Here is a 21580-nt window from a genome sequence, read left to right on the forward strand (position 1 = left end):
CACTGCATTTTAAAGAGCACAATAAAGGAACGTTTTAGGTGATTCTATTTAAAGAATTTTTGCTTCCTGAAAATCTATTCAAGTGTATCTTTTGTGTAGTCTGGGGTTTCCATCAACCCCATGTACATACAAATGTGTGATAACTGACACTTCATTGTTCTTAATAGAAATTAGTGTTTTGAACAATTGGCTTTGGCTATTATTAGCCAAGTAAATACTAAAGAACTTGTTTAAACATACATGCTTTTATATTACATTGTAATACTGTGTCTATTGAATTAATTATGAATAATAAATTCACACCAATTTTAAAGGTTAGTAGTCAGTAGTCACTTCTTTTAAGGGATGAACATCTCAGATTTATTGCCACGATCATTTTAATCTTAGGGCCTGCAGTAACATGTGCAAGTTTAATTTCCTTAATGTCCCCTGCCTTCCAACAATTAAATGAGCCTGCAGAGGCTGCACTGATAATCTTGTGTCAGTTTTCTGCTCTAAGCATAGTGAGGTTGGCTTCTTCAATTGCAAGGCTGTAAATCTCTGAATATGTAAAAGTTAGTTAAAAAAAAAAAAAAAAAAAAAAAAAGGGGAGCCAAATCCCTGACCCTTTCTTGTTTATTTATTAATGGGGTCTCACTTATAAATAAATGAGCCAGACCTCAGATGAACAAGTGTAATGGAAGAGGTAGAAGAGTCTCAGCATTGTGGAGGTTCTGAAATTGCCAGTGCAATTTGCCATTTGGTGATAAATCTACAAAATTTGGAGTTGCTGGTAAAAAATAATAGAAAAGTTCAGCCCTCTTAATTAAATATGAGCTGTAATTAGCACTAGGTGTGGATGCTTTGAATATTAATTAGGGTCCTCATGGAACTGCTGTCAAGGTTAATGAGAAACGGTGGGGGTCTCAGCAACATCTGGTTTAGGACTGGAGGTGGTACAAAACCCTTAAGATGAAATGCACCTGGACATCACCCCTTGCTCCCTCTGTTGCCATTGCTGCTCTTTTTTAACAGCTGCTGACTCTGAGGCCGTGTTCAGCATCTGACAGGAAGGAATAGCTTAAGGACCAGTGCTAACCAGCTCCTGTGTTTCAAAACCAGCACAGTGAAAATGCTTATAGAGGCAGAATCTGGATTTGCTTTTGTTCACTCTTACCCCTTGCTCAAGTCCCTCCTGAAACAGCTGATTAAAAAATTTAAGGTTGGCTGCCTCCCACACAAGTTTTAAAAGTACTTCTTTAACATTTAATGAATGTCTCTGGTGTAATCCAGTCGTTCCTGGGTTTTGCTTCATCTGGATTTTTTTAATATTTTTTTACTAGTGAAAATACTAGGTAAAAGAAATAAGAAAGAAACGTTGTCATTTTAATAGTAGAGGGTAAAAGTACACATTTACCAGAGTTTTTAACCTCCACAGAAATTTAACAGGGCCATTTTCAGTGCAGCATTAGCCTTGCTAAGACTGTAGATATGCAAACAAATCTTAGTGACTAAACCCTGGTTTCCTGCTAAAGACGGTTGAATGAAGCAATGGAAACCACTTGCTCAAGGCCATACATTAAACCAGCAGCAAAGATGGGATTGTAAATTAGAGAGGGTTTGATTGCTAATATAAATTTCTAATTTTTTAGGACATGCTGAGTGCCTTTTACAAAGGAAAATTCAGTTTTTTCTTTTAAGCCTGTCAAGTACCGAGACTTAACTCCTGTGCGAATTCTTAAAAGCTCTTGAGTTCAGGACGAGTTCAGGTCCAGAGAGCTGATGTCTGAATTAGTTGAAATTGGCTGGAAATGCCCTTAAGTATGAAGTGCAGAAGAAAGTCTTTTATTCACCCAGACTATTTTAAATTAGAAAATCATGGACGGATGAGTACAAATAAAATCCCTGAAATAGTCTTTGACAGGTGCCCGTACCATGTACATTGGTAGGAGAATGATGGAGTAGTTGGAAAGGTAATTAAATTTTAACTTAACTGTGCATTTTCACATTCCTTGCTACTTAGTGGGTTAATTTTATTTTTTAAATTGGTTTATCTGAGGTTGGGATAGTCCCTGCCCTAGTGGCCTCTAGTGCTGTCTCAGGCAAAATACTGTTTTGGACATTTTTTATATAGATTCAGAAAGATTGCAGTGTACATTTCTTCCTCTAGAATTATTGCTTTTTGGTGTGAGCAAAACATTTAGTCAGAAATTTTCTAATTGATCAATTAAGAGGCTTGGCTATTCTTTATTATATCAAATGGAAACATGAATCTCTTTATAAAGGTATGAGGATAGTGTTATTAATGCTATAGGCTAATTGTGATCTGGACATGAAATACTATTGTCCTCAAATGTAAAACCTTTAAAGTTCTTAAATCTATTTCTCTTTACATAGAATTTTTCTTTTATGTTATTTAAAGTTTTGAACTGGTGCACTTTTAGATCCAAATATTTAATTTTTTTGGCTGGATCTCATTATTATTTTGCATTTGTGGCATGCAATTGCTCAATGCAGACTACCTCAAAGTATTCTGGATATCTCAGGGCATTATTTCACATCAGTATTTTTTAGTGTTTGTTAACAGTATGCATCCAAGTCCTGCCATGTGTGTAAGTTGCCTATATTGTGTTCTGCAAATGGTCAGTCAGAGTGCTCACAGACTGGGGGCTGAGCTTGCCCAAGCTCTGTGCTGGCAGCTGTGCTCAGGAGCCTTTGGAATAAACTGGCTTTGTCCCTGTTCCTTGTCTGAGTTGAGGCATCATTAGTGCAGGCAGATTTCACTGACCTTTCCCGCTTAGAGACTAGTCTACAATTATCCAGCGAGCAGTAGATTTGTTTGTCTAATTATGATAATACTTAATAGGGTTAGCAAAATGCATTTAATGCAGATAAGGAATATTCTCCTCAAGAAACAGCCACTGCTGTGCCCTTTTGGGGCCAGGATGCTCTCATCGCTCTCCGCGTTACAGGCGCGGGACCTTCGCCGATTTTTATCTCGCGCCACGTTTCTTCCCTTTTTTTTTTTTTTTTTTTTTTAATTATCATTCTTTATTTATTTTTTTCTTTCTTTCTTTTTCCCCTTCGCTTTCCACAGGGTAATCAGGAAGCTACAGCACCTCCTGACACAATGGCACAGCCTTATGCCTCAGCGCAGTTCGCTCCACCTCAGAACGGCATCCCTGCAGAATACACAGCCCCACATCCGCACCCAGCGCCCGACTACACAGGCCAGAGCACTGTTCCAGAGCACACGTTAAACATGTACCCTCCTGCTCAGACACACTCCGAACAGAGTGCACCTGACACAAATGCACAAACTGTCTCCGGCACAGCCACAGTAAGTCAAGGTTACTGCTCTTTCTAAAGCTCTGGATGTATTTATCAATGACTTTTTTTTTTTTTCCCCCCTTGACACACTTCATTTGCGTTAGGCTTAGTCACCGTGTTACGGTTTAGAGTCTGTCAGAGTTTGCTGTTGAACCTGGAGAATGTGTTTTCACTGGGTTTGGAGCTTCTTAGCAAGTGTTGGAGCTCTGTGGAACCTGGAGTTTCATTTTCAACGATGTTAGACAAAATGATTAATAGCCAGCCTGTGAATCACAGCATAAATTTTAATTAAGTCCAATATGGAAAAACATTGCAAATGAGTGTTTGTAGGCATTCATTTGCTGGGCCAAAGAAAGCAACCAAAAAACCCAAAACAGACTCATTTGATTATTTTTAATGACCTCTGTGTTTTTGACACAAGTAGTTTTAATAAAAGTATTACTTGAATCATCCTGTACAAAATTTACTGTGTGAATTAGTATTGTGAAGAGCATGTCTGCAATATTGTATTTTCTAGAGAGCTTGTTTGTGCAGCCATTATCCAAGTTGTGTGTGGATCTGTGCTAAACAGAGCAGAAATGATAGACTTTCCATCTATTTGATTTATATGTGAAGTTCTGAAGTGTCATGAATTATGCAAGAGACTCCTTGGATAGCTCTACCTTGTAATTTAAGTCGCAAATTTCACACACTGATAGTTTGGTGTTTCTGTCTTAATTCTAGACTGGGACCCAATATATCCAGTGCCAAGGGCTGGCAGATTTCTGAGCCATCAACCAGCCCCCCGTGTTACATGTGCAGGATGGAGCACAGAACAGCCAGTGCTTGAAACTTCTCTCCTGGCTGTCCTCATCTTTGCCTCAGCTTACCTCCCCTTCCTTTCTGGCTCAGATCCAGCCTAAAAAGGGTTTCGTGCATTAGGGCAAGAAGAAAAGGAAAGCGCATTCTCTTAAATGAGCTCTGCAAATTTGTGTTTGTTGCCATGCCACTAATTTCTTTATATGGGTTGAGCAAGAAAGGAAAGCAATAGCAAAGGCACTGAAGAATATTCCTTGCTATTATGACAGAGAAATCCTTGTGAATTAATTACACACTTTTTTGTGGTTTATGCTGTAAAATGTTTTGGTCTTTTTCTTTTTTAACTCGGTAACTTTTTATTGCCCTGAGTTACTCTTTTCTCCAGTACTGGGAGAAAGTTTAAATTGAAGAGCATCCTATTTGCTGATATCTCATAGTATTCTTTGCAGGTCTACTGTGTCTCCTCTTATCCATCTCTTTGCTAAGTTAAATTCCTGGTTCTTTCCAGCTTTTAAAACTTGCTTCCATAATCATTTTTGATTGTTGCCCAACTCCTGTCAAATACCACTGTCATTGGTTTAGAGCAAGAATCCTAAGCTGAATAGACACTCCAGAAGAGATTGGATATTGACTAAAAAGATAGCCTTTCCTACTGTACCTTTTTTGTTCTTTTATGTTCTCTGATTTTGCTTGGTTTTTGTGACCACTGCTGCAAGTTGAACAATCCACTGTGATGGCCAGCTCAGCCTTTTCATGTTTTGAAGCTGCTTCAGTTCAGTCCCGAAGTAAAATACTGACAGTGCTAAAATCAATGGTAAAAGACCCATCGATGGGAGTGGGACAGGAGCTCATCCCTCATCATTTATTGCTTTCAATTGATTGTGTTTCCTCACCCCGTTTTGATTTTTCAGTTTGAAGAAATGTCAGTCACTTTATCAGAGAAGTCAGGGATGTGTTTTCCCAACATTTTCCATAGCAAGGGCTCGTGAAATGACATAGTTTGGATTGTCTGCAATGCCCTTATCTTCTTCAAGTGCTCTATTCAATCCCAGCTCTAGCAGACCCAATGATTCTCTGCAAAGTTTCATGCTTCTGATATGCAAATAGACTTTATTGTTATTTGGTTTTGTGTCCTTTGCTATCTGCACTTACTTGCTTTTTGCCTTCCTAATATCCAACTTGTATTTTACCTGTCAGACACCTTTTTTCTTCTGTTTCCCCTTGGAGTGAATTTCCATTCTCTGCAGGATAACACTTCAATTCCACTAACCTGTTATATTCAGGGAATATGGTATAGTTATTTGCTCTTTTTCATTGGGGATCCTTTCCTTGCATTCTGGTTTCCTTTCTTACAGAGGAATGGACGGAAAATTTTGAAGTAGCTCTCATGCTGTTGATAAAGAATTAGATTTCCTTCCTTTTGACTTTAGGGTCTATTTGAGAAAGTTTTAGTGTGCTTCAGTTTGTAAAAAAGATATTTTTTTTCTAAATTGCCATGTTATATTGAAAGCTGTGGATGCTCTCTCTCAAGAATAGTGCAATGAAAAGGCAGGTTTCCAAGAAGTGTGTTTATCTATGGATCTGCACTGACATTTAACACATTGTTCACCAGTCAGGTTTACAAACGTTCTGACAAATACTCCTTGCACAATTTAATTACAGGGACCCAGGTTTAAAATCTGTTATGCTGGATGTCATTAGCCACATTTGCTCTTGGCACACTGTGGAGACTCCATAAATAGATATATGCAGGTGGATCCCAGGCAGATTTAACGTGGCCTTTGTAATATTATGAGGGTCCAGCTGTGAACATCTCTCTGTAGGTTTGATAATATAACTTTTTATTATGAAAGAGAGCTTCAAATAGCACTGTGTCAACATTGTACCTCGATGTGATCTTTGTTAGTGAAGGGGAAAAATTCTGGTTTTTGTTCTAATTCCTGCTAGCTTTGAGAATAGTTGATTTCCAGTCGAAGAGTTTTGAGTGGAATTGGTGAGGGGACATAGTGGCATTTTTTTGGTAGGTCCCAATGGTTTTAGTTAATTTCCTTTCAGTAAGCTGTTTGTGACATGCATCTGGAAGAAAGATAATCAATTGGCCAGTCATTCACAAAAGAAAGCTGTTGTGATTAGGGTAGGCTGCTAGAGGCAAGATCAGGTTTTGAATTTTTTTTACTTACAGATTTATGTATGTGTGGAGGTGGATACACCATTGAAAATGGATCTTAAAATTTTGCAATGTGAACCTAAAAAACTGCAGGGCAGTTGTCTAAACTGTAGAATTACTACCAGAAGTGCTCCACGAAGGACTGAATCCATGCTGAGGGGAGATACATCCCAGGTTCACTCTGAGTGCCCCAGGTTCTTTCATCTTATCTGAAAGGATGTCTAGTGCCATCTAAACCCCAATAAGACAGAAATAATAAAGATAAACTCATTCTGTACAATTTCCCTTGAATCCTTAACTGCAGCCCAGGGTGTGATCCCAGCCCAGCTGGAGCCACTGCCAGGATCCCCATTTGCCACAAACTGAACAAAATCTCAATCAGTGGTTTTATTACAGGTTTGTAGCTTTGGGCAGAGTGCACTTGTGATTCATGTTCAAAAGGACTTCACATACTCCTGCACACGCTCTTGTACTTGTAGCAAGTGTCTTTCCCAGGGACCAGTTTTAATCTGTTTAGATAAAATAGTGTAAGAGTAAGTGCTGGAACAAGAGGTGCTCAGATTGTATGTGCAGGGATTGTTAACTCTGATTGTGGTGCTGTGAAACAGGAGAAGAGGGAGAGGATGAAAGGGGAGTAAATTATTAAAGACAGGATGACTTAGCTGAAATAATATAAAATCACCAGTGGGTAGCAAAATCCTGTCAAAAGTTACTTGGAGCCTTCTCTGAGCATCTCTGGTTTTCGTCTCTTTGGATCCATATGTTTGTTAACTTTGAGGAAGGAGGAAGTTCGTCTGAGTACATCCAAAATGAATAATCACCCAGCAGTGGGTTATTTAAGTGCTGGTAGACTTTTGGAGTTGCAAAACATCAAGCATGCTTTAAGTCATTAACAAAAATAGTAAATGGCTTCTTCCTGGAAGGTTGGATCTACGAAAAGTATGTCACAAAGTTATGCTAAGAGTAGCATCAGATGATTTTGTAGAGTGGTTTGGAGTGCTACATTAAGTAGTTGTAAGTATTAAAGTATTTTTGAGTGAGACATTTAATCATGTTATGAGATCAGCTGTTACCTGTGTACATGTACAGGTGCAATTGTATTGTACATAAATAATTCCGAGGAAAACTTGTTCAGTTTTTGCCTGTGGCTTTCCTGCACCACTCCTGTTGATGACAGCAGGAGATGTGTGTGTAAATTAAAAAGGCATTAGCTGGGCAAAAGGGAGCAGGTAATAGTAAAGTAAATGTTTCTCTAGAGTTTCCTGGTCCAAGTGTATTATACTAATAATGGAAGTAACTATCATGGTGTGGTAAGAGCTGAGGTTGCAGTAATATTCTGTGCTTTGTGTGTGTATATAAAAACTGCTGCTTTAAACTTAATTCTACTTTTGCATAAAACCTGAGATCATTGTGCAGTCCTTCTGGTTTGGACTGACCCTCCACCAGGCTTCAGGAGCAGAGATGCTGTGGGATAAGTTGTGTGTTTGAATGGGAGATCTGGAAGGAACAGGCAGTTAACTTGGAGGAGTGATCCAGCAGTGTGGAGCACCAGCAGCCAGCGTGGCATTAGGGGGTGCAGTGAGCTGTTTCAAGCCCTGTGAAGATGTGCAGTGCAGAGGTGTGGGTTGGCTCTGGCCTGGGAAGATGATGAGGTATTTTCCCTCTAGCTTCACTGTTAAAACTGGGTTTCAGTTTAGTTACTGCCTAAATTCCTCTGGTGGCATCTACTGAACCTGATACTTCTGTGTGAAAATAATTGATATATTAGATGTTATATCTGTTGTTCCATCTGCTCTGTTTATCTTGAGATGTCTTATATTCTTTGGGATGTAGTGGCCTGTAAGTTTGATGTTTTCTTGGTATAATTTGTCCAACTTTGTGCCTTTTTTAGTCATGTTGCAGAAGCCTTCCCTCTGTCTGAGGATTTGTGAAGGCTTAGTGATGCTCTTGACTGCAAAATTATTTACCATGTTGAACTTTGTTGTTTTGGCAAAGTGGGATATGTACAGCCTTTGCTGATAGTTTGGGGGATTTAGTGTACCAATTACTGAACTGTGCTTATTAATTTGGGTAAGAGATCTGAGAGTAGGAAGCATTTAAAGTGTTTTTGTGTGTTGTCTAAGCCTGCAGGTGAGTAGATTATTACTACAGTTTTCTGCAGCGTATTTCCGTTTTTTACTAGGTCTTTTTCCTGCTCTGTCCTTTGAGTTATTAGAATAAGTCTTTTTTTCCTGCTTCAGTTTCTTGCTTTTCTGCCTTGGTTCATCTCCTCTTTCTCTCCTACTATTTCATTCATGACCTTTCCATCTCCTAGGCTGCATTGGCTGCTTCATGCAGTTCTGTTCCACACTGAACAGGGAGCTGTATCCTCCTTGGTGTCCAGGTGTCCCTCAGCTGCTCTTGCAGCAGCGTGTCAGGGAGGCAGAAATGTTCAAACCCAAGTTCTCTGTGCTGTGCTGGCTCATCCTTCTGCTCAGGAGCCTCGAGCTGAACTTGGCTGGGAGTCCAACCAAGTGTCTGCAGAGTGGGTGGGACATTCTCAGTGCTGCTGAGCTCAGGGTGTCATCCCTGGCTCTGGATGTTCTGCTCCTGCCTGGGAGGTTTCCGTGGGGTACCTGGAACTGTGTCCCATGGCTTGGGAAGGAGTGGCTCACTTAATTCTCTCTTTAATTGTGGCTGGCAAGGAGCAGAGCAGAGTTCCAGGGCAGAAAACCACACCAGTTCCTTCTCTAGAGGATGACATTGTGCTCCCCCTGTGAAGGAAGTGGAATTTTCACCATAAAGTGGCTGTCTTGAAAGTCAGATTCCCCCGCGGACACTTTTTATTGCCAACTGATATCAGTGACCCAGTTTTTTTTTCTATTTCCGTGCCATATTTTTCTCTCTAGATGCTTGCCACCAGTATGCTACATAGCTGATAATGCTTTGACAACTCTTACAGCAGTGTTTATTCATCTAAATCATACCCTGCTGGTGCAGGCTATTCTATCAGCATGGTGTGCTATTTCATTTATACTACCTATTATATCTGGTCCCAACTGCTCCTTGAAGGAAATATTTCAAGGAGCTTATTTCAAGACCCTGAGTGCCTCAGAGCTGCAGAAGCAAGGAACCTGGTCCAGCTCCTGCTCCACAGTGAGGAGATCAAAACTGACATCCCAAATAGATAACATAATGCTGTGCTGGGGCGGTGAGGCGCAGTAATGACTTGTGATCATAGGCATTATTGCTTCTAAGAGGCTTCCTTGCTGGGAGCCCTGGCTGCCAGCTTTGCAACTGCGCCCCACGTGTGCTCCCTTGCTTATGCTAAGGAGTGGCAGGAGCACAGTGCTCACTGCAGCCCCTCTGTGTGGCAGTGCCAGCTCTAAAATAGATTCTCCTGGAGGATACACAGAACCTGACACTGCCTGTTCCCTACGATGCTGTTTATGGAGGGCCTGTTTGTATTCCGTTGTTTTGGCTGGGAAGAGGATAAATAACCACCCTCTTTTTCCTGTGCTGCTGAGTGAACTTGGGCTTTGTGATGCTGTGAGTGGGTATATGGTGTGAGGACAGCAGCCTCACCCTGCCAGCTGACTGCACAGGAGTGCGTCTGGGGCTCTTCTGAGATCTCATGATCATTATCATTTAGGTACCAACTCATTTTCTTTTACCTTTGGATTCTCACAGCAAGAAAAGCTTGCAAGTATGATGTTGAAATAAGAGACAGAAAACATATTATTCTGTTTTTGTGGGGTTTTATAAATGCTGTGATTTTAACTTCCCTCATTTTTTTTTTGTGTTTGAACTTGGTGAAATGTTAAAGCTGAAGCTCCTTCACAAAACAAACAAACCAAAAAAACTTTCACCAACAAGGATACAGAGAGCAATTACGCTCTGTCATCTTTAGTCATATTTACTCAAATAAATTAGCTGAATGCCATTGATTACCCTTCTGAATGTTCTTCATAGGGCACCCTAACAGCTCTTAGATCACTTCAGCAGCTAATTCCAGCCAGCTCTAAGGCAGATTTGAAGCACACAACATTGCAGAGGTCTTTCAACCACATTGTCAACCAGAGATGGTCATAATACTGTGACTTGAAAAGTTTCTTCTACAAAACATTGCCAATTAATTTCTAATCTGTCAAGTTTAATTGACCAATTAAACAATTTAGGATTTTCTTCCTGCTTGTCTCTGAAAGAGCTGAGCTAATATTGGTTTTTTAAGTTTTCTTGTACTTTGTATTGTCTCTTGGGCTCTTTACTTCTCCATACCAATTATTTTACGTGTTGCATTATTGACTTTTTCTTCTCTCTGTGCAGTCTAAGTAGCCATAGCATACAAATGCTTTGGTTGTGCTTTGGGTTCATACATATTGAGAAAAAAACACTATTGCACATTTTGCTGAATACACTGAGCATAAATTTCAAAGGGGACCTCAGTGTGATGAAATAGCCAATTTCAACTCCATTTATATTTGACCTTCTGCATCTTTGCTTCATGTTATAACATGGGAATTAAAATTGATCCTTCTGAGGGGATTTTTTTGGTGAAAATTAGCTCATTTTCACTACACGCATGAGTGGCTGTGTTAGGTTAGCTAAGACCAATGATGTTTTCCATTCTCTTGTAATTGACATAATTGATTTTTAATGGCTTGCAACTTTATCAGAAGTTGTTGATTCCTCCATTCACCAACTCTTTGTCATTGCAGTATAAACTTGTGTATTGCTTGGAGATGAGAATAGATTTGTAACTTACTGTTTGTCCAGCAAAATCCTTACTCTTGCTTTCAGGAAAGTACCTCTCCATTAGAGAGCTCAGGGTGGTCAGGTGGCACAGGCAGGACAGACCAAGCTTGCAGTTAAAAGCTGGGAATATCATGCAGAGAGGCTTCCTCTCTTCTCCCTTTAATCGTGAGGCTGAATTTCTATTCCTGTGCCAGTCTGTGCCTAGAGCTAAACTTACTCTCCTGCATGACTACACGTGGGTCTCAGCTAAGGCTTAGTGGGTTATTACCCCCCAACCCTGAAAAGACTTTTTTTTTAATGCTGTTTATACTCTCAAGTTTCCATCCCTCTCCCACACATCTCTCTTTTCAGCTTTCCCACACACCCAGCCACCCACAGAACTACTTTAATTAAACGTTACTCATGTGTGGGCTTGCTTACCACTTCTCCCTGCTTAATTTGTTCCTTTCTAGGGTCAGTGGGAGAGAGTGGTTTGATTCCAACATTTACCTTTGCTATCCATCAGTGTTAGAAGGACAGTAACGAGGCACATCCCTCTGTCTGCCGTGACCCACAAGGAGGTGAATCCATCTGTGAGTCTGAAGCTGCTTTATGCTCCACCAGTGGCTTGACAGGCTCAGATAGACATTGCAGGCAGAAGCAGACAGAGGAAAATGTTCTTATTCACCAGATGTGCATTTAGGGCAGGGTTAGAAGTTCTTCTTTTCAGGCTTTGCTGGGAAAAGAATTGGACTGAGCTAATACTCTACCATGCACATCACTCCCCATTTGGTCTTTCTGTGCTATGCAAGAAAGAATTGGTTGGTCATTTTGAATTGCACAAATCTAGACCTTAAATGGCCAATAATGTATTAATTAATTGTAGATATTCCAGAAGAAGGGATAAAGGAGTAGCCTGGTTTTTTCTGTCTTTAATTAATCTTACATGTGTCTGGCAATTTCTCTGCAAAACTGTGGGTTTTGCATGTCGTGGGTTGACCATGACTGACCTCCCTAATATATTTTTATATAGAAATATAAAATGATTGCTAATTCTAAAAAAATAATTACAAAATCTTCCTCCTTTTTTGCTTGCTTCTTGCCTGCATTTAATCTTTGTGTGCATTTTCATTGTCTTATCTTCCTTTTCATCTCTACACTATTTTTTTATAGTCTTTCTTTTGTTTTCCATTTATGTTGTTTTATGTATACTTGGTCTCTAGTTTCTGTCTTCCTAGGTTTTGCTCATTCCAATATTATCTACTCACTTGCTTTCATTTCCTCCTCCCCTACAGGAGGGTTTTTGTTTTTTTTTTTCATCATGCCACTGATTTTAACATGGCATGAAGAGACTGTGGAACCTCTGAAGGAAATATATAGTGGATGTGAAAAACATACATGAATTCTCTGGTATTTTTGTATCTAAATTGCACCAGCTTGCTGATTCTAGATGCTTTTTCAGCTGATATCCCACACAGTTGTGTTGAAGCATCAGCATACTGTGCTGCCTTTTTTGATTTAGAAAAAACTTCTCAACAGCTTTTTAAGAGACATCCCTTAGGTCTTCTGCTGCTCTTGCTTAAAGGGGCTTCTTGCATTTGCTTTTCCAGCAGAGACCTCTTTAAATCTCAGCCAGGGAAGCAGCTGCCACTGCCTCTGGTCTCTTCCCTGCCTGGGAAGTTGCCACTGCCTGTGAAATATAAGGAGTTTACCCCAGCACAGAGACAGAGCTGCCCGTTTAACACCCACCTGCCGATGGCAGCAGGATGTGTCAGGGCTCCTTCCCTGCCATGGCAACCAGCTCTGCAGAAATGCCTGTGAAAGGAGAGGGTCAAAAAGCCCCTCTGCCCCCAGGTGTGAGCACAGCCCCAGATGGGGGAGATGGAAAACATGGAACTCTTTTTTTTTTCATTGAGGACATCTCAATCTTAATAAACTGACTGGCTGCAGCCTCTGGGATGAGACTGGTGCTGCCTCCCAGCTCCCTTTTCCCTTCCAAAGTAAGAGTGGAGGGCTTCTCTTCCTGTGCCTTTTTTTTTTTTTTTTTTTTTTTTTTTTGCTTTGGGTTGTACTTTAGATACTTTTCCTTTATTCTCTGATTTATAAAAGATAAAAACAGCAGACTGCCTTCTGATTCAATCAAGAGAGGGGAGCGTGCTTACAATCAAGTCTTTTCTGTGTTCTGTGGGTTTTTTTTTTTTTTTTGTTGCTGTTATAAAAAGTGCGTCAGAAGATGTCAACTATTTAATTTCATAAGGATTCACATAAGTTCCAGCTGTTCCAGAGTAGTATCTAAATATTTGATTTGTGAACAAGATGTGTACCAAGGCTGCAACATATTGCAGGCATGTTCACCCAGCTAGCCAGGAAGATCTGAGGCTGCCTGTGCTAATTAGTGTTTGCAGATGAAGCTCCTCCAGTGGAAGCTGAAGTTAAAAAAAGATCTAAATGTCTTATAACATAATGTGTGAGAAAAAAGAGGTCTAAAAATCTCAAAGTGTGTAAATCCACTATTTTCTCCATATTATAACAATGCTGGGACACCTAGGTTTGCTTTTCATGAGGATGTGATTTATTTTTTAATATGTTCATGTTACCAGAGATATTATTGCCGCTATTGTTTAAAGAGATTTATTGCCAAAAATGTGGTTATAAAATGTCAATTTGTTTAAAATATTTGCGAGCATTCATCTTAAAGCTAGAAGATACTCAAAAAGAAATCTTGTGGATTTTACTTAGAAGAAAAATTCATAGTTTTGGCCAGACAAATTTGCTTTAAACTTATGCATTTACTTGAAATTGTAGCAATTCTATTGCCTATGTACTTAGAGTCCTTACTCTTTTGGTTTTAGGGGTATGGAAATCTTGATTATGCTGAGAAATACAGTTTCTTGTGGACATATCCTACCCTATTTCCTTTCCTACATAATTTACAATTACAGTGTTGCCAAATTTAGTGAAGCAGATGCCAAGCTTCACCTCTGAATATTTGTATTTCCTTGTTCTCATAGAGAAGCTTCCTTTTTTTTTTCTTTAAAGAAAATCTGACAGGGACAGGTGGCAAACCTATCCCAAGCTGGAGCAGCAGAAATAATGGAGCTTGGTTGTTTATACATGAATGTCACTTTTGACCTCTTTTTAAATACAGAACGTATTCTCCTTTTGACAGAATGTTTGGGAAGAAATATTAGCTTGTATTGAAAAATAAAGGGTGTAAAAGATAAATTAAAATGAGATAAAAAAATGTAGAATTTGAGCAAATTGAAAAACTCACATTTTATAATAGTCCCTAAAAGTGTTGATCTTTAAATGCATGGCAATTAGTGTAATTGGAGGAGTCAACATATTTGCAGTGTAGACATTGAATAATTTTTTATAGATGACCATTGTTTGATCCTGCTGAGTGAACGATGTTATATCCCAGTAAACCTGTACTGTGGTACACAGGAATTCAGCAACAAAATCCTGTTTTGGACTGAAGGGATAAGCCTTGCAAGCCCTTCCAGCTGAAAGGGCTGGAAGTGCACAGGAATTGGCCAGAGCTGCTTCTGAAGGGACTGGCTTTAGGAACAGGTCTGGGATTGGCTTTAGGAACAGGTTTGGGATTTGCTTTAGGAACAGATTCAGGACTGGCTTTAGGAACAGCTCCTGCCCCATGGGGTGCAGAGCTCCTGGGAGCTGCTGGCTGGTGTTGGAGTGCAGGTGTTGGGAGGCTCTGGAGCCCTGCAGACTCCTGCACCCTGCAGTTGTTGGAGTTCACATGAAGGCTGGCAGGAGCTGTACTTGTGAAACGGCTCACACATGCAATAAAAGTACTTTCACACCAGCCCAAAATGCTGCTATTGGCTTCTTCCCATCTCCAGCAAGCGTTTCCAATTTTAGAACTTGCTCTCATTTCTGAGCTGGGCTCCCTCTTCTCTTTTTTCCCCACTGAGTTGAAAGCATTGCACATCATCCCTTTTATCTCTGTTCTCTCTTGAAAGGATCTTGCAGCCATTTCCCGTGTTACTTCTCTTTTTGCATGTACAGCAAAGTCAACTTTCCAAAGATTTTAATGCATTTTAGAGACAAAAACATGTTCAATCAAAGGCACCAGTGGCTGAATCACTGATTCTATTCTGTGCTTTCTAATGGAGGGAGCCCCCTGTTTTATCATTTTACTATTATTGTGCATTAAGAGATGCTTCCATTTTCAATACAACTGTAGGGGGTTTGTTTTAATTTCTGGTGTGGGTTTTTTTTTTATTATTATTTTGTTTCTCTTTTCTTTTTCAAATACATACATATAGGACAACAAATTTGCTATATCCCAGGCTCCCATGTGTCCCCCTTAGAACAATGCATCCAATTTTTCTGCCTGGAAATTTCCCCCGGTTGTAATTTGAGGCTATGGGATATTTCTCTGGGGTTATTCAAAGTTAAGTTTCCTAAACAGACTATTACATGCCTAGAAATATAACATCTACTCACTCTGTGCCAGATAATAACAGGTGATGTTAATCCTAACTAGGCAAATGTAGCGAAAATCAGTCATTTTTTGTGCCACATTTCTGACTGAGAAATGTGTCACCTTCCCAGCCATGTGTGCCCTGGCCACCCACTATCAAAAATTGCTTTCCACTATCATCAGCTGTTTAATTTCTCCACAGACAATCTACTCAGGTAGCAGGCAGAAGCTGCTCTCAGTATCTCCACTTTCCTTAACCTAAACAGTCATGATGTATTGCCCCACATTTGAGTGGCTTTCTAATTAATTGAATTATTGATTTGACATATTTCAGACACTGATCATTTAGAGCTGCTAAGTTTAGAACCAGCTAGCTAGGAGCTATAATTTAGGAACCCGATACTTTTTATTTTGATTGAACTTACCGTGCCCTGTGTTTTAAAGCCTTTTGCCTTCAGTGGGAAGAAAGGAGTGCTCATATTGCCTATATTCAAGTTTTGGGTTATCCATCCATCTAACTATCTATCATCATCTGTCCTTTTTCTTCCATGAAGAATGGTGCTTTGCCTTTATTGTAAGAGAAAGGAGACTTTTTGCTTCTCCATAGGGTTATTTGAGACATTCACAGGAAGGTCCCTTATGTCACACACAGGTGTCAGAGCAATGACTCCATGCTCTTCTGGAAATCTCTGTCTCCTCATGTGTGTGTTGCTGCTGGGATAAAAAAAGAACAAAAGAAAACCTGGTTGGTGATTAGTTTGTTGCCCCTCTAACAAACTGTGGATTTATTACAATAGATTGCTCTTGAGCGTACTTTTTTGGCTGAAGAAATGGGTTTTAACCAGAAAATCTTTAAGACGCAACTGAAAGAACTAATTATTTGGGGATGCTTTGTGACACCTTGCCCTACTGATGAAATGCAGAAGCAGGTGTGGCACTTGCTCAGCAGTTTTCAACAAAAGCAGATATTTCGTGCCAAAAGCTATTCACATTTTTTGCAGCTGGGCCCTTTGGTGATTTGAATAGAGCCCAGGTGATAAATTTGTTGCTCTCACTTTGATGAAATACCTTTGCACCATGCCCTTCTTTTGGTGAAAACAATATCCTAGTGCACGTGGAGGCCAATTCTGTCACGCAGAGAAAGAGCTTGGGGTGCTGTGAGGGCTTGAAGGTTTTCCTGAAGTTTTTCTTCAGTGTTTTGTCTGTAGTCACTGCACAAGTGCCCTGCCCACTCTCTGGTGTATTGAAGGTGGGAAATGCACAAAATCCCCGAGGCTGAGGCTGATGCTGCAGGAACAGAACACGAGCTCTGGGCTCCTTGGGGCTGGTAATTGCCTTGACACAGAGATGGAAGCCATGCTATGAAATCCTGCAGGAGTTTTGCCCTCACACGGGTGTCACAGGAGGGGTGCAGGAGGATGTGTGACAGGCTCAGGGGTTGAGGGGGTTTTATTACCAGCAGCTCTAGGGCTGCTCTCCTCTGGGTGTGAATGCAAAGTAACTCTTCAGTGTTTTCTCCAGAATTCCTGATGTGTTTCCAGGTGGTCATTCCTTCAGTGGGGGAGTTCATTGCATTTCCTACCACTCTCCTGGGGTAGCACAAAACAATTCGAGAGAGAGGCTTTACAAGTCTTTATCCTCAAATGATGAAGGTATTTCTTTACATTCTGGAGTTCTTTAGGTTTGTGAGTTGGGGTGTAAGGCTGAGATATTTATTAGACCAGCTGCTGCTGATCTAATCTAGTGTGATTCTTTCTTGTTGAGTTTAGAGGAGGATCCTTTCTAAGAAAAGATTTATTTAATCCTTACCACCATTTTGTGAGATTTTGCTGAATTACAATTATTGTTTCTCCTGCTTTTGTTGAGAAGGAACTAGGGTACAAGTAGTTTAAATAACCTGCCAGAGGCAAATCTGTGACAAAATTGATTGCAGAAGCTGGCTATCCTGAGCTCAAGTGTCTAGACTGAGAAATAGTCTGTTTTCTCCATAACAACAGATTACTATTGCAGAATTTCATTTTGAACTGATGCTTTTGGAGCACTGAGCTTTGAATAGATCACAGCCTCAGCTTGATTTGTGTGAATGCTATGTTTCAGGTGTATGAATAAAAAAGAATGTTGGTGAGATACTCTGTTACTTAGGAAATTTATATATATATAAATATATTTTTTCCTTTTTTAAAGGCAAAACTGTGCAGCCCAGTGCAACTTTGAGACATAGCAGACAGTGTGAAGTTACCAACTCCTCATTCACCCCCACCCTGGGGTATGTGATGAGCTGATACACACACAACGACAAGATGCATCTGCTCCTTTGCTTTGACATAGTTTTCATGTTTTCCACGGAGGAATGGGATTGAGGAGTCAGGGATGGGGCATGAAATGATGTGTCTGCTGCCAGAATCATGGCAAGGGTCTGAAACTCCCTGAGTTGTATGGGTATGAAATGTGCAAGTGCTCAGGTGTGTGTGTGGCTGTACAAACCCAGGGCCCTGGGGCTGTGGGGACAGAGGGGGACTGCAGCTGGCCCTGGGTTAGTGGGGAGCTGAGTTTGGAGGCTGCTCTGCAGCCTGAGGAAGCTGCAGGAAGGGTGGCAGGACATGCCAGAGTGGACTGGCAGCTTCTTTTTGGAAAGGGGCACTTCAGCACCTCCTTAATCTGTTCCATCTGTAGCAAAGTCTTTTTTTTTTTTTTTTTTTTTCCTCCTTTTCTCTCCCACAATAACTGCAGCAGGCAAGGCCAATAGTGGTCTGTGTGTAGCACAATTAGCAGCAGGCAGAAACTCCTCAGCACCTGGGACTGACTTCTTGTTCCTTCAACCATCCCTGCCATAAGTGCAGAAAATTGTAACTGAGCAGCTTCTTCCCTTTCCATGGCATTTTTCCTCATGGTTTTCCTTTCACATCTTTTTTTCTTTTTTTTTTTTTTTTTTTTTTTTTGCCATTGCTCAGGTGCCTGTGGGCAGGAAGGTGCTGCTCACCCTGTCACACACACACCTGAGAGAGAACAAAGACAAGGCAGGTCTGGCCAGACCTCCTTTTTCTCAGAGATATAAAAATTCACGATGCTTGTTAGCCCCACATTTTATAGGAATGTGTGTGAAGTTACAATTTGGCCTTGCTCACAGTAGGTTTCAATACCTCAGATTTCATAGTGAATTGCTGGGAAGAATATTTGCACCCAAGAGTAGATTTGTGCAGTATTTATTCAATGCATTAGTCTGCTGTAGGGCGGTGGTTTGTTGGTGTTTTTTTTTTTTTGGTGGTGTTTTTTTTTTTTTTTTTTTTTTTCAAATGGGGCCGTGCATGTGCCTGAATTACTATATTTCCTGTATCTGTTTTTGCCTTTTTTTTTTGTTAAATACAGAGCATATGTAAGTGAGGCACACCTATTACTTAATTAATTTGTAATTACTTAAGTAATTGTCACAGTTCTCATGGAAGTACTTCTGGTTGTTTGGCTCTGATACACTATTTTAAATATGCTAGGGAGCAAAGCAGCTGTTTTTGCTTTTTCTAACCATTTCTTATTTTATTTTAGAGTAAAATATGCATGGGAAGTTGTTTTGTTTTGTTTTACATTGATATGAGACTCTACTTAAGGCATTTCACAGCTTTGTGTCGTTTCCACGGATAGTGGAAAAACCAGTTTTACTTTGCATTAATATCTTTGCTGAAAACACTTTGGACTGTAAACCAAAGTGATTCTAAATGCAGGCAAAGAGAAATTATAAATGTCCCTAAAAAACTGAGAGCTAAAATACAGTGCTGTATATGAGCTTTCAGTTTGATAAATACTTACTTATGAGGTCATAAATACTTGAGGTACAAAAGGTTAATGTAGTGTGAAAGGCTGTAAAACACAGCCAGCAACCTGCTAGATCATAATGATGCATTAGCACCTTTCAGCATGAGTGTTGGTGGTTATAAAAATCTTCAGCTTGGATTTATTCTCTAATACAAGAATGTAAAGGCAAAGTATCTTCCCTGTGTACTTTTACTTATCTTCTCATATTTATTTCTCTTTGCAAAAAAAGAAAAAAAAAAAAAAAGAGAAGAAGAAAGAAAGAGGCTCTCATCTGTTCATAAACGTTCACTGACTGAAACTGATAAAAACCTATTTTTGACTAATATAATTTCTCAAAAGCGTGTCAGGTGTTGTCTGGGTGCTCATAGAAAGTAATAAAATAAAATAATACTCAGTGATTTTTTTTGTCTTCTCTGTATTAATAAGTTTCCATGAGATAAAGTAAGCAATATACTGCATAAAGGCAACAAAAGTGATATAAATTTTGGAAAGCAGTAACGCAAGTTACCTTTGAGGGGAAAGAAATTCAGTACTAAAATCACAAACTGAGCATTTACTGTGTGGTAAAATTGACTTTATCATAATAAATATAGCATTTCTCAGTCTCAGAAATCCTCTGCAGTTTATAATTGTCTCCAATGTGCTGATGCAGCTAATATTTCTCATTTAATATCTACCTCTGTGGAGTGTTAATTTTCATGCTTTGGTGCTCATTGCTTTTTACTAAAGCAAATTACTTCCTCTTACTGTTATATCAGAGCTTATGACAGATTAGGATAATTTTACTGTCATTAATCTTTGGAGTCCGTTCCACTCTTTTCAATGAAGTGCCATGTTTTGGCCAGGCTAAATTGAAACACTTAATAAAATTTGGAATAAAATATATATATAAAAAAAAATACAGGCTGTTGATACCTGCTTTCATCCTTCTCCACTCTCTGGTTACAAAAGAAGTATTTTATTTTTCAATTTATTCTCTTCATAAAGTACATCTGCATCTGGAGAATAGCCAATAGTTTTGGAGGACTAGACAAGAAAAATGTTGAAGTGAAAATATTTGATTTACACACATCCATCTTTTTTTATTATTATTTTGTGGTGTTGAAAATCTACCCATTCTGTTCTTATTAAGATACAGTTTAAATTGATGGTATTTGGATTGTGCAACTACATCTTCAGGAATCTCTGAAGATTATTATTTTTAGTTGAAGACCTGATTTAAATTTGCAGGGAACACTGCGAGCACTTGCTGTGCTGACAGAATTAGCACAAAAAAAACCTGTGAGAGACCAGACAGTGAGGCATTTTGTAAAAACCCTTATAATTTCTCTGAACAGAATATATTTCTTCAAAAATGCTGAGATGGTTTGCTTTATTTTGGAGCAATTGGTCAAGCTAGAAATCCAAATCACAAAGCCCTGGTAGGCCAGTATATCAGATACATGACTTGCCTTGTCGAGTGCTGCTTCATAGTACAAAATACAAGATTTTGATGATAAAAGAGAAAAAAATATTATATGTCACCAATTTATAGCTGCATATTAGGTTATGAGCCTCTCTGTGTCATACTTTTGGGCAGGAACTTTGTTTTATTTGTTCAGACTTTTTGCTGTAGCAGCCTCAGAGCCTGCAGTGCCTGAAAGCAGCTCAGTCATTGTGATGGACCAGCTCAGTGTTTCACCAGGGCCTCTTCCCCTTTCTTTCTTCCTTTCTTTTTGGAATTAAATGTCCTCCTCATGCTACAGTAATCATGGATGTTGTTAATAGAATTGCGTGGTAGAACTTAATTAACCTTTTCTTCTTGCTTTTTATTTAAAGGAAATTTGAGAGAGCTCAATGGCGTGGTTCCTAATTTAATGCATCCCCCCAGTGTCTATTAGAGGCTCTTCGCTTGAGTGAGTCAGGTGAGGCAGAGCTGCCCATCCTTAGCTCACAATTCATTTTCCCCTCAGCTGAAATGTTCACCTGACACTCTAATCAGGGGAGAGTAAAAGTGCTGAGTTATATGTGTTAATAAATATATATTCTTCATGAATTTAGATAATCTCATAACTGCGGCCATTAAAACATATTGGATGGTTATGCAAATAACCAAAGGAATTTCAAATTGCACCGACCATTTTGAGTCTCACTTCTTGAACTGCTTTTCTTTCATTTTGTAAATAATAAAGAAAGCTGCTTGTGGTAGTTTTTCTGTAGCTATTGAGTGGTCAGTGGATGAGATCTTTACTGAGATGGAAGTGAGTGGACAATAATTTACAATTTTAGTTTTAAATCCACTTCCAGAAGTGCAGCAAAGAGCATTTTTTACTTTATTTCTTTTAGGAGCAGAGGAAGGG

General features: G+C 39.5%; 1 protein-coding gene across 20 annotated transcripts in view; it reads left to right on the forward strand.

Annotated features, from left to right (window-relative positions):
* Positions 1–21580, forward strand: part of RBFOX1 (RNA binding fox-1 homolog 1) — a 773912-nt gene that overhangs the window by 645576 nt on the left and 106756 nt on the right. For all 20 annotated transcript variants that reach the window (XM_066330222.1, XM_066330221.1, XM_066330225.1 and 17 more), the window contains one exon: positions 3077–3319. In XM_066330222.1, the coding sequence (XP_066186319.1) occupies positions 3077–3319 (243 nt within the window). The remainder of the gene's footprint in view (positions 1–3076; positions 3320–21580) is intronic.

The sequence above is a fragment of the Sylvia atricapilla genome, chromosome 15, assembly GCF_009819655.1.
Source record: "Sylvia atricapilla isolate bSylAtr1 chromosome 15, bSylAtr1.pri, whole genome shotgun sequence".
NCBI lineage: Eukaryota > Metazoa > Chordata > Aves > Passeriformes > Sylviidae > Sylvia > Sylvia atricapilla.